At 42.6% G+C, this 12,711-nt stretch overlaps 1 protein-coding gene across 8 annotated transcripts in view; it reads right to left on the bottom strand.

Moving 5' to 3' along the window:
* Nucleotides 1-12,711, bottom strand: part of AGO2 (argonaute RISC catalytic component 2) — a 107,961-nt gene that overhangs the window by 42,731 nt on the left and 52,519 nt on the right. The window contains exons 4-13 of one of the 8 annotated variants that reach the window (XM_077271282.1): nucleotides 11,445-11,629; nucleotides 10,364-10,500; nucleotides 9,905-10,039; nucleotides 7,181-7,268; nucleotides 6,718-6,865; nucleotides 3,729-3,848; nucleotides 3,356-3,403; nucleotides 2,580-2,729; nucleotides 1,863-1,928; nucleotides 50-183 (exon numbers count right to left, since the gene is read on the bottom strand). In XM_077271282.1, the coding sequence (XP_077127397.1) occupies nucleotides 50-183; nucleotides 1,863-1,928; nucleotides 2,580-2,729; nucleotides 3,356-3,403; nucleotides 3,729-3,848; nucleotides 6,718-6,865; nucleotides 7,181-7,268; nucleotides 9,905-10,039; nucleotides 10,364-10,500; nucleotides 11,445-11,629 (1,211 nt within the window). The remainder of the gene's footprint in view (nucleotides 1-49; nucleotides 184-1,862; nucleotides 1,929-2,579; nucleotides 2,730-3,355; nucleotides 3,404-3,728; nucleotides 3,849-6,717; nucleotides 6,866-7,180; nucleotides 7,269-9,904; nucleotides 10,040-10,363; nucleotides 10,501-11,444; nucleotides 11,630-12,711) is intronic. The other 7 variants (XM_077271283.1, XM_077271285.1, XM_077271287.1 and 4 more) reach the window with 7 other exon arrangements.

The following is a 12,711-nucleotide window of genomic DNA, read 5'->3' as shown; positions in this document are numbered from 1 at the left end:
AAAAATGACAACTAATAAAACCAGTCACTATGGTACAGTAAAGACTTACTTCAGGTGAAGTTCTGTACACTGCCGCTGAGGAGCAAAGCAAGCAATGGCCCACACTTTTATTTCAATACCGGTGTGAAACTGCTTGTTCCTCATATCCCATACACCTTGCACTGGGGTAGCAATGGCCTTATTCTGAAAATTATATAATAAATTGATTAAATGCATATTTATGGATACAAAGAGGAAAAAATAAATAAATTAAAAAAAGCAACGATATTCAACACACAGACAACACTGCAAAAGCAAAATGCGTACGTGTGAAAGGAAACCAGAAGAGAACCGTACACCGATTAGACCATCAAATCCTTTTAGGTTTTATTTTTATCTTCACTCATTAATATAAGGACATTCTCATTGAGGTATTTTCGGTTTCCACCATTGCAGGTTCACATAGAAGTGAATGCGTCCAAGTCTAGCCCGTGTTGGAAGGAATCTACCTGGCAGGCTTACTAGTCTCCTGCTCAAAAAACACTAATTTTATCAAAACTTAGCAAGCAGCCCAGTAAGTGACACATAGCTGGAATCAGGGCTTCTGCCCCTACATTATGCTGCTGTATTATACAGCAAAAACCTGGGGAAGGATTTCTTTTAATAGCATCAGTCACCCATGTGGATTTTTATTGTGTCCATGGATTTTTGCTCTGCCCAAGTAAGGCTCCAGCCATGAACATGCAACTCGCATATCAATGTTACGTAGTTCAGGCTTCTGTCCCTTATGCTTTACACTGCAGCTGTGTGCAGAGACTGGATGCACAATGTATGGGTCAGTAGTTCACCAGTATCCTAAATTTGACCCAATATGTTTAACCCCTTCCCGACTTATGACATACTATATTGTCATGTCCCCTTCTTTGATCCTAGTTTAGGAGCAGGGCGTGCACCATTGCCAGCAGACACAGATTCGGCTATCATCTTCCTCTAATGGCAGCACGTCGGGCTGAGCTGCTGGTAAGCTCTTAAGTGTGGCTGTCTATACTTTGCAGGACTATTCCAATTGGGTGAATGACACATAGATGCAGTGGAGCTCAGATTACAGTAATAATCGGTGAACACTAACAGCGGCGATTTCACCCAGAGACATGTACTCACCGCGGCATGACGCCCTCATGGCAGTCCTGGTGCCTGGACCCAATGAGCACTCACTGGTTATACCACTGACCTGACCATAGTCATGATGATATTACAGCTGCTGTGCTTAAATCACAGTAATACCCTGAGTGCTCATCTCCGAACACCAGGTCCCCGGACCTAGTGTATGTTCACCAGTTATTACAGTGATCTGAGAGCCACAATGCCATAACTGCAGCACTCCGATCATAGCAATTGTCCACTGAGCCAAGAAATCTAATCATGTGAGATAGTTTGCTGAACTGCATTTAATCCTGTCATGTGTGATACTGTCTGCTGAGCTGTGTAACTACTGTTATCTGAGCACTGCTGAAGTGACATGACTGCTGGACTCAGATCTCTGGAGATTCCAGTCATCAGAGCTGCCACAGTGACACTGTCCAAATCTCTGTATGACTCTGCAGTCGCTTGATGAAAATGTACCTGCAGCGTGATCCTGAACTTAGTTCTCCCTTAAAACGCCCAGGAGAGGAGGGAAGGAGTGACACGAGACGCATGTGAGCAGATCCTGCCCGCATTTACTACAGTGGTAGTACAAGCTAGTAGTACACTAGGTTTTCATGGTAAATTTCATCAGCTCCTCCCCATAATGTTTACAAGTTGAATATAGAAAAAACTTATCATATTTTATACAATTAAAACATTAAACTTTTGTGTGTTTCAATCCCCTTTAATAATCTTACTTTCAGTCTAGGATCTAGGTATCCAAAGCGCTGGTCCCGCATCATCCCGCCGCCATAGTAATCTGACTAAAAGAATGTTATAAAAGTATTTACCGTATATAGAATTAATCATTGTATATATGCATAACCCAATAACTACTATATATGTCACTCGCATACAGCATTTATTCAGCAGTTGATGTATATAGATTTTTACGTGCATATACACCGACAACTACTGAATAAATACTATACGCAGCGCTCGTAGAGCCAACCTGCTGTGCTGCAGAAGTCCAGACCCGACTCCTGACGCGAGTCGGGCAACTTACATAATGAAAATCAGAATATAAAAGTTTATTTTTTTCCTTCTTAATTATGTATATGATTATTTTGAAATAAATTATAGATTTTTTGTTTTGTTTTAATTAAACAGCTAGGGTTAAGGGATGTGACGGTTCCTCTGAAAGCTTGGCTTCGTCCCAAGGAGTAAAGCAATTGCCATTAGGACGGGGGACAGCAAAGTTTCCCCTAGAGCCGTAACACCGTATGCCAAACAATTCTCCCACGAGGAGCATTTCCTCATCACCCGATATGGACCGTTCAATAAAAGCAATGAGAGGCTTTCCTTTCACACAAGCGTCATATTTTCTACAATACATAAATCTAATATGCAAAGCGCAGCCAAGACAAACACCACAAGACACAGAAAAAGAGATCAAGAACCATGGAGATGTCTACCAAGGGAGCATTTGGCTCTTCCCATACCCTGCCTCCATAAAGAATTGAAGGAGGTTGAAGGACTCTGCCAGTGACATCGGTCATGTCGTCTTTCACCATAATGCCAAATTCACGAACAAAGGGATCAGTATTGAAGCTGGCACTACGCATCTGAAGGAAACAAAAGTTAGATGTATTACATTTCTGCACATGTTTATAACCAAACAAAACATTCGGCAAAGACCCCCTGATTCAATTTACAGCTAAATCAGCGTAAATCTCTACATTCCTCTTGTACACGGCCTAGTAAACGCAGGCAATGGCAAAGTGTAAAAAATACACAAACCGAGCTTTCCTGCCTTTACCGGGTCCCGCTGTATGTCTCTGCAACTACTCTGATCTCTATAGTCTGCTACGGCGGTGAAATCACATTGACAGCGCTGCAGCCAATCACTGTGCTCAGTGTCTTGTGCCATCAACATAGCCGCTGAGTTCATTAATCGGAAGCAGCATCAATGTTACGCCGCTGCTGCATCCAAAAAGTCCAGGGCACTGGTGAAGACAAAACGCTAGGCACGGAGGGAAAGGAAAAAAACTCAGGGGTGTGTTTTCTTTTTTTTAAATATACCTAATTGAACCTGCAAGTAGACATTTGCTGAAAGAGGACAACCCCTTAAATCCTTTGATCACCGTTGTCACAATGCACTGTGGCAAGATCAAATGGGAGTTCCCCTTTAAACAATTGACTTTCAATCTCCCACCCCTCACAAAAACAAAAAGAAATTAAAAAAATTTACCATGTCTAGTGTGTTATATTTATTCCTATTCATAAATCCAAAGTTTACCTAGAATTTTTTTTGAAAATAAATAAAAGTATGTTAAAAAAAAGGTTTCGATAAAACTGCACGAGATACTATCCTAAATGAGTTCATAGTCAGGAGTGACTATCAAACCCATTTATTAAAAGTTTGCAACATGGTTAAAAGTCAAGACGGCTAATCCACGTAGTAAAGAATTGCCAGTCACAGCAAGATCATCGCATATGTGAAAATCAATACATAAGGGGATTGACATAAGATTTACATTGTTTGGTTACATAATCTTGAGAATATTAAGGCCAACTTCTAATTTTGGTAAGGAAAACAAAAAAACAAATGAACAACTTCTTACCAATTTACTGATCTCTTCTTGGCGATCGGGAGCTGATCGGGCAGTCGCTCGAATCATAGTGGAGGTCTGATTGTCTGTCAGTTTTTTAATGCACCTTTGTCCCGCCACTATGTTGCATACCTAATGGGAAGAAAAAGGAAAGGTATTAGACATGGCCAACTTAAGAAAAGGACAGAGCGAAAAGACTTAAGATGTGTTGATAGACAAGCGGACATAGAAGAACGCACAAGACAGATTTGTTGCAGCCTCGGGAGGCACCTTTAAAAGTAGTCCTCCACAAAGAATGTAACACAGAAACCAGCACCAGTGTTCATTCATCCTAAATTTATTATTTAACCCCTTAATCCTATTGGACGTACTATCCCGTCAAGGTGACCTGGGACTTATTTCCCAGTGACGGGATAGTACGTTCAGCGCGACCAGTTGCGGGGGAAGCGCCAAAATGGTGTCACTTGTGGGGGGTTTCAATGTTTAGGCACATCAGGGGCTCCCCAACGCAACATGGCATCCCATCTCAATTCCAGCCAATTTTGCATTGAAAAGTCAAACGGCACTCCTTCCCTTCTGAGCTCTGCCATGCACCCAAACAGTGGTTTACCCCCACATATGGGGTATCAGCGTACTCAGGACAAATTGCACAACAACGTTTGGGGTACAATTTCTTCTGGTAACCTTGGGAAAATAAAAAATTGGGGGCGAAAAGTTCATTTTTGTGAAAAAATATTTTTTATTTTTATGGCTCTACATTATAAACTTCTGTGAAGCACTTGGTGGGTCAAAGTGCTCACCACACATCTAGATAAGTTCCTTAGGGGGTCTACTTTCCAAAATGGTGTTACTTGTGGGGGGTTTCAATGTTTAGGCACATTAGTAGCTCTCCAAAAGCAACATGGCGTCCCATCTCAATTCCAGCCAATTTTGCATTGATAAGTCAAATGGCGCTCCTTCCCTTCCGAGCTCTGCCATGCGCACAAACCGTGGTTTACCCCCACATATGGGGTATCGGCGTACTCAGGACAAATTGTACAACAACTTTTGGGGTCCATTTTCTCCTGTTACCCTTGGTAAAATAAAACAAATTGGAGCTGAAGTAAATTTTTTAGGAAAAAAAATTAAAACGTTCATTTTTTTTTTTTCAAACATTTCAAAAATTCCTGTGAAGCACCAGAAGGGTTAATAAACTTCTTGAAAGTGGTTTTGAGCACCTTGAGGGGTGCAGTTTTTAGAATGGTGTCACACTTGGTTATTTTCTATCATATAGACCCCTCAAAATGACTTCAAATGTGATGTCGTCCCTAAAAATAAATGGTGTTGTAAAAATGAGAAATTGCTGGTCAACTTCTAATCCTTATAACTTCCTAACAAAAAAAAAAATTCCGTTTCCAAAATTGTGCTTGTAGACATGTGGCAAATGTTACTTATTAACTATTTTGTGTGATTTAAGGGCATAAAAATTCAAAGTTGGAAAATTGCAGAATTTTCAAACTTTTTGCCAAATTTCCGTGTTTTATTTCACAAATAAACGTAGGTAATATCAAAGAAATTTTACCCCTATCATGAAGTACAATATGTCACGAGAAAACAGTGTCAGAATCACCGGGATCCATTGAAGCGTTCCAGAGTTATAACCTCATAAAGGGACAGTGGTCAGAAATGTAAAAATTGGCCCGGTCATTAACGTGCAAACAACCCTTGGGCTTAAGGGAAGTTGTTAAATATCGGGGGGGGGGGGGGGGGGGGGAATGAGTCCCCATAATGACTTATTTTTTTTCAAGCAGACCAGATTTAAAGAGGACCTGTCATCAGGATTTCATATCCCAGAAAAGTGGCATGCAGGTAAAGCTGCTGCCAATCCCATACACATTAGAGGGCTCTCGGCTTAACGATGGGTGACAGTTTTCCCATACACAGTGGCTCCCGTATAATCCATGTGAGCGGCGAGCCACTGTTGGACATCTCTGCTGGCGGCTTATCTCTGCAGACAATGCGATCGGTCGTGCCAAATCAGACATGCCAAATCGATAGTTTCCACGACAATAAAGTCTACGGCTCCCAAACCCATCAATATAGGTGCGTTTTACTAACAGTAATGTGTATGGGGAGCATATTGCATTTTGGGAAATTCTCAGTTGAAGGCTCCTTTACATGTCATTAGTTTGGGCATAAAATACTGATAACAGATTCTTTTAAAGGGAATCTGTCAGCCCAAAAAACGTATATAAGCTAAGGCCAGCGGCATCAGGGGCTTATCTACAGCATTCTGTAATGCTGCAGATAAGCCCCCGATGTAACCTGAAAGGTAAGAAACACAGGTTAGATTATACTCACCCAGGGGCGGTCCCGGTTCGGCACCTCCTATCTTCATACGATGGCGTCCTCTTCTTGTCTTCCTGCCACGGCTCCGGCGCAGGCGTACTTTGTCTGCCCTGTTGAGGGAAGACCAAAGTACTGCAGTGCGCAGGCGCCGGGGAAGGTCAGAGAGGCCCGGCACCTGCGCACTGCAGTACTTTGCTCTGCCCTCAACAGGGCAGACAAAGTATGCCTGAGCAGGAGCCGCAACAGGATGACAAGAAGAGGACGTCATCATATGAAGATGGGAGGCGCCGGACCGTGAAGCACATCGGACCCGAAACGAACCGGGACCGCCCCAGGGTGAGTATAATATAACCTGTTTTTCTTACCTTTCAGGTTACATCGGGGGCTTATCTGCAGCATTACAGAATGCTGTAGATAAGCCCCTGATGCCGGTGGCCTTAGTTCATATACAATTTTTGGGGTGACAGATTCCCTTTAAAAGCTGTGCTGCATTGGATTAATAATGGCAAATATTGGGATATTTTAGCTCCATAGTGTCAATTTAGAATATCCTGAGCTTGTACAGGTCAAATCGTTAAATCCACATATAAGAAGTAAGTTTGCCTTTAGCAACAGACAGATTTGTTACATCATGTGTTGCAGGTATACACAAGACAATAATTGCTGCACTTACTTCCAGAGGAAGGTACGTATGTTTCTGCTCCTGCCCGACCTGTAAACATGGAAGATGGGAGTAACGTAATACTAGCTTGTGTCGATCCTTGAAGTACTGTGCGACGGTGCACTCCACCGTCTGCCCGCTCTCTTGTTGGAGAGGGAATCTGCAAAACAAGAAGAAAATTTTAAAAATCAGTGGAAATTCATTTTTGGATTATTAAGCTCCAGGACATACTATTTAAGCAGAATTGCTTAAAACAAATGAAGTCTAAAAATTTTTTTTTTTTTTTTTTAATTGGAAAAAGAAAAAAGGAAAAAAGAAAAAAAAAAAAAAAAAAAAAAAAAAGAGGGCAATATAAGCCAATGGCTGCAATGTACAAGGTTAATTCCTTGTACTACACATTTTGCATAGTAAGTTCAAACTCTTCCAGAACTGGAAATTTTGCTTTCTGCCATAAAAACAAAGAAAAAATACTTACGTTTGATGACTTGCTGGTCGTCTCGTCACATTGCACACTCGATATTTTCTTTTCATTTGTCCACAGTGAGTAATTTCTACTTTTAAGCCTAGAATAAGCAAAGCAGATATACCTAAGTAATCTCTCCTTCCAATCCACTACAGTGCCTACAAGTAGTATTCAACCCCCTGCAGATTTAGCAGATTTAATAAGATGCAAATAAGTTAGAGCCTTCAAACTTCAAACAAGAGCAGGATTTATTAACACATGCATAAATCTTACAAACCAAAAAGTTTTGTTGCTCAGTTAAATTTTTATAAATTTTAAACATAAAAGTGTGGGTCAATTATTATTCAACCCCTAGGTTTAATATTTTGTGGAATAACCTTTGTTTGCAATTACAGCTAATAATCGTCTTTTATAAGACCTGATTAGGCCGGCACAGGTCTCTGGAGTTATCTTGGCCCACTCCTCCCTGCAGATCTTCTCCAAGTTATCTAGGTTCTTTGGGTGTCTCATGTGGACTTTAATCTTGAGCTCCTTCCACAAGTTTTCAATTGGGTTAAGGTCAGGAGACTGACTAGGCCACTACAACACCTTGATTTTTTGCCTCTTGAACCAGGCCTTGGTTTTCTTGGCTGTGTGCTTTGGGTCGTTGTCTTGTTGGAAGATGAAATGACGACCCATCTTAAGATCCTTGATGGAGGAGCGGAGGTTCTTGGCCAAAATCTCCAGGTAGGCCGTGCTATCCATCTTCCCATGGATGCGGACCAGATGGCCAGGCCCCTTGGCTGAGAAACAGCCCCACAGCATGATGCTGCCACCACCATGCTTTACTGTAGGGATGGTATTCTTGGGGTCGTATGCAGTGCCATCCAGTCTCCAAACGTCACGTGTGTGGTTGGCACCAAAGATCTCGATCTTGGTCTCATCAGACCAGAGAACCTTGAACCAGTCAGTCTCAGAGTCCTCCAAGTGATCATGAGCAAACTGTAGACGAGCCTTGACATGACGCTTTGAAAGTAAAGGTACCTTATGGGCTCGTCTGGAACGGAGACCATTGCGGTGGAGTACGTTACTTATGGTATTGACTGAAACCAATGTCCCCACTGCCATGAGATCTTCCCGGAGCTCCTTCCTTGTTGTCCTTGGGTTAGCCTTGACTCTTCGGACAAGCCTGGCCTCGGCACGGGAGGAAACTTTCAAAGGCTGTCCAGGCCGTGGAAGGCTAACAGTAGTTCCATAAGCCTTCCACTTCCGGATGATGCTCTCAACAGTGGAGACAGGTAGGCCCAACTCCTTGGAAAGGGTTTTGTACCCCTTGCCAGCCTTGTGACCCTCTACGATCTTGTCTCTGATGGCCTTGGAATGCTCCTTTGTCTTTCCCATGTTGACCATGTATGAGTGCTGTTCACAAGTTTGGGGAGGGTCTTAAATAGTCAGAAAAGGCTGGAAAAAGAGATAATTAATCCAAACATGTGAAGCTCATTGTTCTTTGTGCCTGAACTACTTAATACTTTAGGGGAACCAAACAGAATTCTGGTGGGTTGAGGGGTTGAATAATAAATGACCCGCTGAAAAAACTTGTCCCAATTTAAAAAAAAAATAAACAAAGAAATAACATTCTTTTTTGCTGCAGTGCATTTCACACTTCCAGGCTGATCTACAGTACAAATGTCACAATGCCAAGTTAATTCCAAATGTGTAAACCTGCTAAATCTGCAGGGGGGTTGAATACTACTTGTAGGCACTGTATACATATCCCATCATTATGGAAACAGCAGCAATACAACCTAGGTGTCCCTCTGTTTCCAAGCTCCGAAACCTGCCTGTTACTTTACCACACTGGCTCCCCTCCCCCAAGCTGCAGAGGAGAGCGCACTGGACTAGGAGGCGCCACCTATGCTGATGGTCCAAACTGCCAGTCTGGACAACACCTCCCAGCAACTCTCCAAGCCACGATGCAACCTTTGTAACCATTTACGTGCTTGGCCATTTTCAGTTTTTTGCTCCCCTACTTCCCAGAGCCATAACTTTTTGAATTTTTCAATAATTATGGCTAGTAGGGCTTGTTTATTTTGTGGGATGAAATGTACTTTTGACCAACGCCACTGATTTTACCATATAATGCCCTGGCCCAAAAAAAAAAAAATGGAAAAAATTTGAAGTGCGGTCATAATTGCAGGGAAAAAAAAGTGCAATTCCACAACCGTCTTATGTTTGGTTTTTTTACAATGTTCACTATGGTACAAGTTTGCAGATACAAAACATTTATTTCTTTTTTTTCTTTATTGATGAAAAAAAAAATCCAAAGTAAGGTACCATTTTCGAAGACCCGAAGAGTCTATTTTTTCAGAATTTGGGTTCGGTTGAGGGCTTTTTTTATGTGCCGAGCTGACTTTTTTTTTTTTTTTTATTGATACCATTTTGGGGTACATACAGTGTCTTATTGCCATGTTGCAGAGACACCAAAAAAGTAATTCTGGAGTTTTATCATTTCTCGTTCCGCTGTTTATCAGATTAACATATTTTATATTTTAATACATTGGGCGTTTGTAAACGCAGCTATAGGTTGTCATGCCAACCCATCGGCGCCCATCTAATGACTGCGGATGCCAATGACGTACTTCCAATGCAAAAGTGCTAAATGCTGTTGTCAGAGATTGACAGTGGCATTTAACATGTTAACAGCCTCTTGTAAGAACCGACATTCATTCCAATTCCAGCCACCAATCTCCTGTGTACCTTTTATTTCTTTGGTAAACTTAACCCTTTGGGAATCAGTCAGAGGTTTCTGTTGCTCCTCAATGCTCTTGAAGTCCAGAACTTCACACATGAACTCTATTACTGGCTGTGCTTTGTAAAACGCTGTTGCAGACACTAGAGAGAAAAATACATCCATTATTAGTCAATAACATTTTATGCTTTTAATGCAGGCAACCAAAACTAAAGTGGGTGAAGCTTGGCCATTTAGGCACTGAGGCTGCCATCGTAGGTCCTTATCTTGACACTGTCCTCCTAAAATGTTGGACAACCTAAGTTTATTGTGATGCAAAACTTTAAAGCATGAAACCCTCTAACACAAAACCTCCGAAACTCCATAGCATTTTACATAAGAGCCCCCATCCCGGGTTAGAGGACTAATAACCATAAAGTTTTATTTCACTCATTTAATCTGATCAATCATGAGAATCTAAAACTTACCATCTATGTTGAGCATCATTTTCCATAGGGAAGGTCTTACAGACTGATGGAAGCCAAACCAAACCTCTCTACCTCCACCAAGAGGGTTTGCACATCCTTCGGATGCAGTAAAGAATGAGCGGCCCACAGGCGTGTACCTGAGGAGTGCAAAGATCAGGAAATTAAATGGCGAGGAGATCCCTGACTGCTTGTTAAAGGGAACCTATCACCCCGTTTTTTTAAAGATTAGATAAAAATAGTGTGAAATAGGGGCAGAGCTGGGCTTTACATTAGTGCCTCTTTGGTGCCTTTACACCCCCGTTAGGCTGCCCAAATACCTTAGTGAAGTGTCCGTTTTGTCCTGTCAATCAAGCTGGTCAGGTCGGATGGGCGTGGTCACAGCGCTGTTTGTCCCCCAGGATCCTGCTCATCATTACGTTGGTGGCGTAGTGGTGTGCGCATGTCCAGCAGATGAATCCACTGCCCAGGAGATGAATAACGGCGCGGTCTTCGCTATTCAGCCGTTTACCGGTGGGCGCGGCCATCTTTCCTGTGGCCGCGCCTGCGCAGATGGAGCGCTCTGCTGCCCGGGGCTTCAGGAAAATGGCCGCGGGATTCCACGCGTGCGCAGATGGAGATCGCGGCGGCCATTTTCCTGAAGCCCCGGGCAGCAGAGCGCTCCATCTGCGCAGGCGCGGCCACAGGAAAGATGGCCGCGCCCACCGGTAAACGGCTGAATAGTGAAGACCGCGCCGTTATTCATCTCCTGGGCAGTGGATTCATCTGCTGGACATGCGCACACCACTACGCCACCAACGTAATGATGAGCAGGATCCTGGGGGACAAACAGCGCTGTGACCACGCCCATCCGACCTGACCAGCTTGATTGACAGGACAAAACGGACACTTCACTAAGGTATTTGGGCAGCCTAACGGGGGTGTAAAGGCACCGAAAAGGCCCTAATGTAAAGCCCAGCTCTGCCCCTATTTCACACTATTTTTATCTAATCTTTAAAAAACGGGGTGATAGGTTCCCTTTAAAGATCGAAGAAATATCTGCCACCATTTAGTTACAGAGCTCAAAAGATGATATTCTACATACCTCATAGAGGGCAAATGTCTCATCACTACATCTAAGGCCTGGATAGTCTCAAAAGGAACGCTGGGAAGACGTCCAGACAGTGCATCGTGTAACGCTTGTAAGCTCACGCAGGCCATCCATTTGATCGCTACCTTGAAGATGCGATCCTTTCCTTCTCCTGGCAGTGTAACTTCCAACTCCACCACCTGTAATGTGTAACAAGCAGCAAATTGTTCAGTTTCTATTCACATATCTTCGACTTTATACTCCTAGAAGAAAAAGTACACTGCTCAAAAAAAAAAAAAATCAAGGAAACACTTAAAACACCACAATGTAAAAACGAGTCAATCACACTTCTGGGAAATCAACCTGTCCAGTTACGAAGCAACACTGATTGTGAATCAATTTCTCCTGCTGTTGTGCAAATGGAACAAGCAACAGGAAGAAATTTATCGGTAATTAGCAAGATAACCCCTATAAAGAGTGGTTCTGCAACCCACAGAAGACGCTCAGGTAGTGCAGCTCATCCAGGATGGCACATCAATGCGAGCTGTGACAAGAAGGGTAGCTGTGTGTCAGCAGTGTCCAGAGCATGGAGCACATACAGCTCTGGCAAAAAATTAAGAGCCCACTGCAAAATGTTCAGTTTGTCTGATTTTTCTCTTTATAGGTATATTTGAGTACAATGTAAATTGTTCTTTTAGTCTACAAACTTCTGACAACATGTCTCCCAATTTCCAAGCAATTAATTTTGGGTTTTTTTTTCTGAAAAGGAGAAATGGTCAATTTTTAAAAGAAACAAACATACCCGGCGCTTTCAGACTTCAAATAATGCAATGAAAACAAGTTCATAATCATTTAAAAACAACAACACTAACGTTTTAACTTAGGAAGAGTTTAAAAAAATCATGGTTATTCCACAAAGTATTGATTTCTGATCACAGCTTTCATGCGTCTTGGCAGCTTTCCACCAGTCTTTCACACTGCTACTGGTACAAAAATGAAATCAGTTCTTTGTTTGATGGCTTGTGACTATCCATCATCCTCTTGATTACATTCCAGAGGTTTTAAATGGGGTTCCAGTCTTGGGAGATTGGACTGCCCATGACAAGGTTTTGATGTGGTGGTCTCTTAATTTTTGCCAGAGCTGTATACCAGGAGACAGGCCAGTACACCAGGCAACAGAGGGGGCCGTAGAAGGGCCACAACCCAGCAGCAGGACCACTACCTTCTCTTTTGTGGAAGGAGGAACAGCAGGAGCACTGCAAGAGCCCTACAAAATGACTGC

The sequence above is a fragment of the Ranitomeya variabilis genome, chromosome 6 (assembly GCF_051348905.1).
Source record: "Ranitomeya variabilis isolate aRanVar5 chromosome 6, aRanVar5.hap1, whole genome shotgun sequence".
Classification (NCBI taxonomy): domain Eukaryota; kingdom Metazoa; phylum Chordata; class Amphibia; order Anura; family Dendrobatidae; genus Ranitomeya; species Ranitomeya variabilis.
The sequence above is the reverse complement of the archived record's forward strand: the minus strand, read 5'-3'. Positions and strand labels throughout refer to the sequence as shown.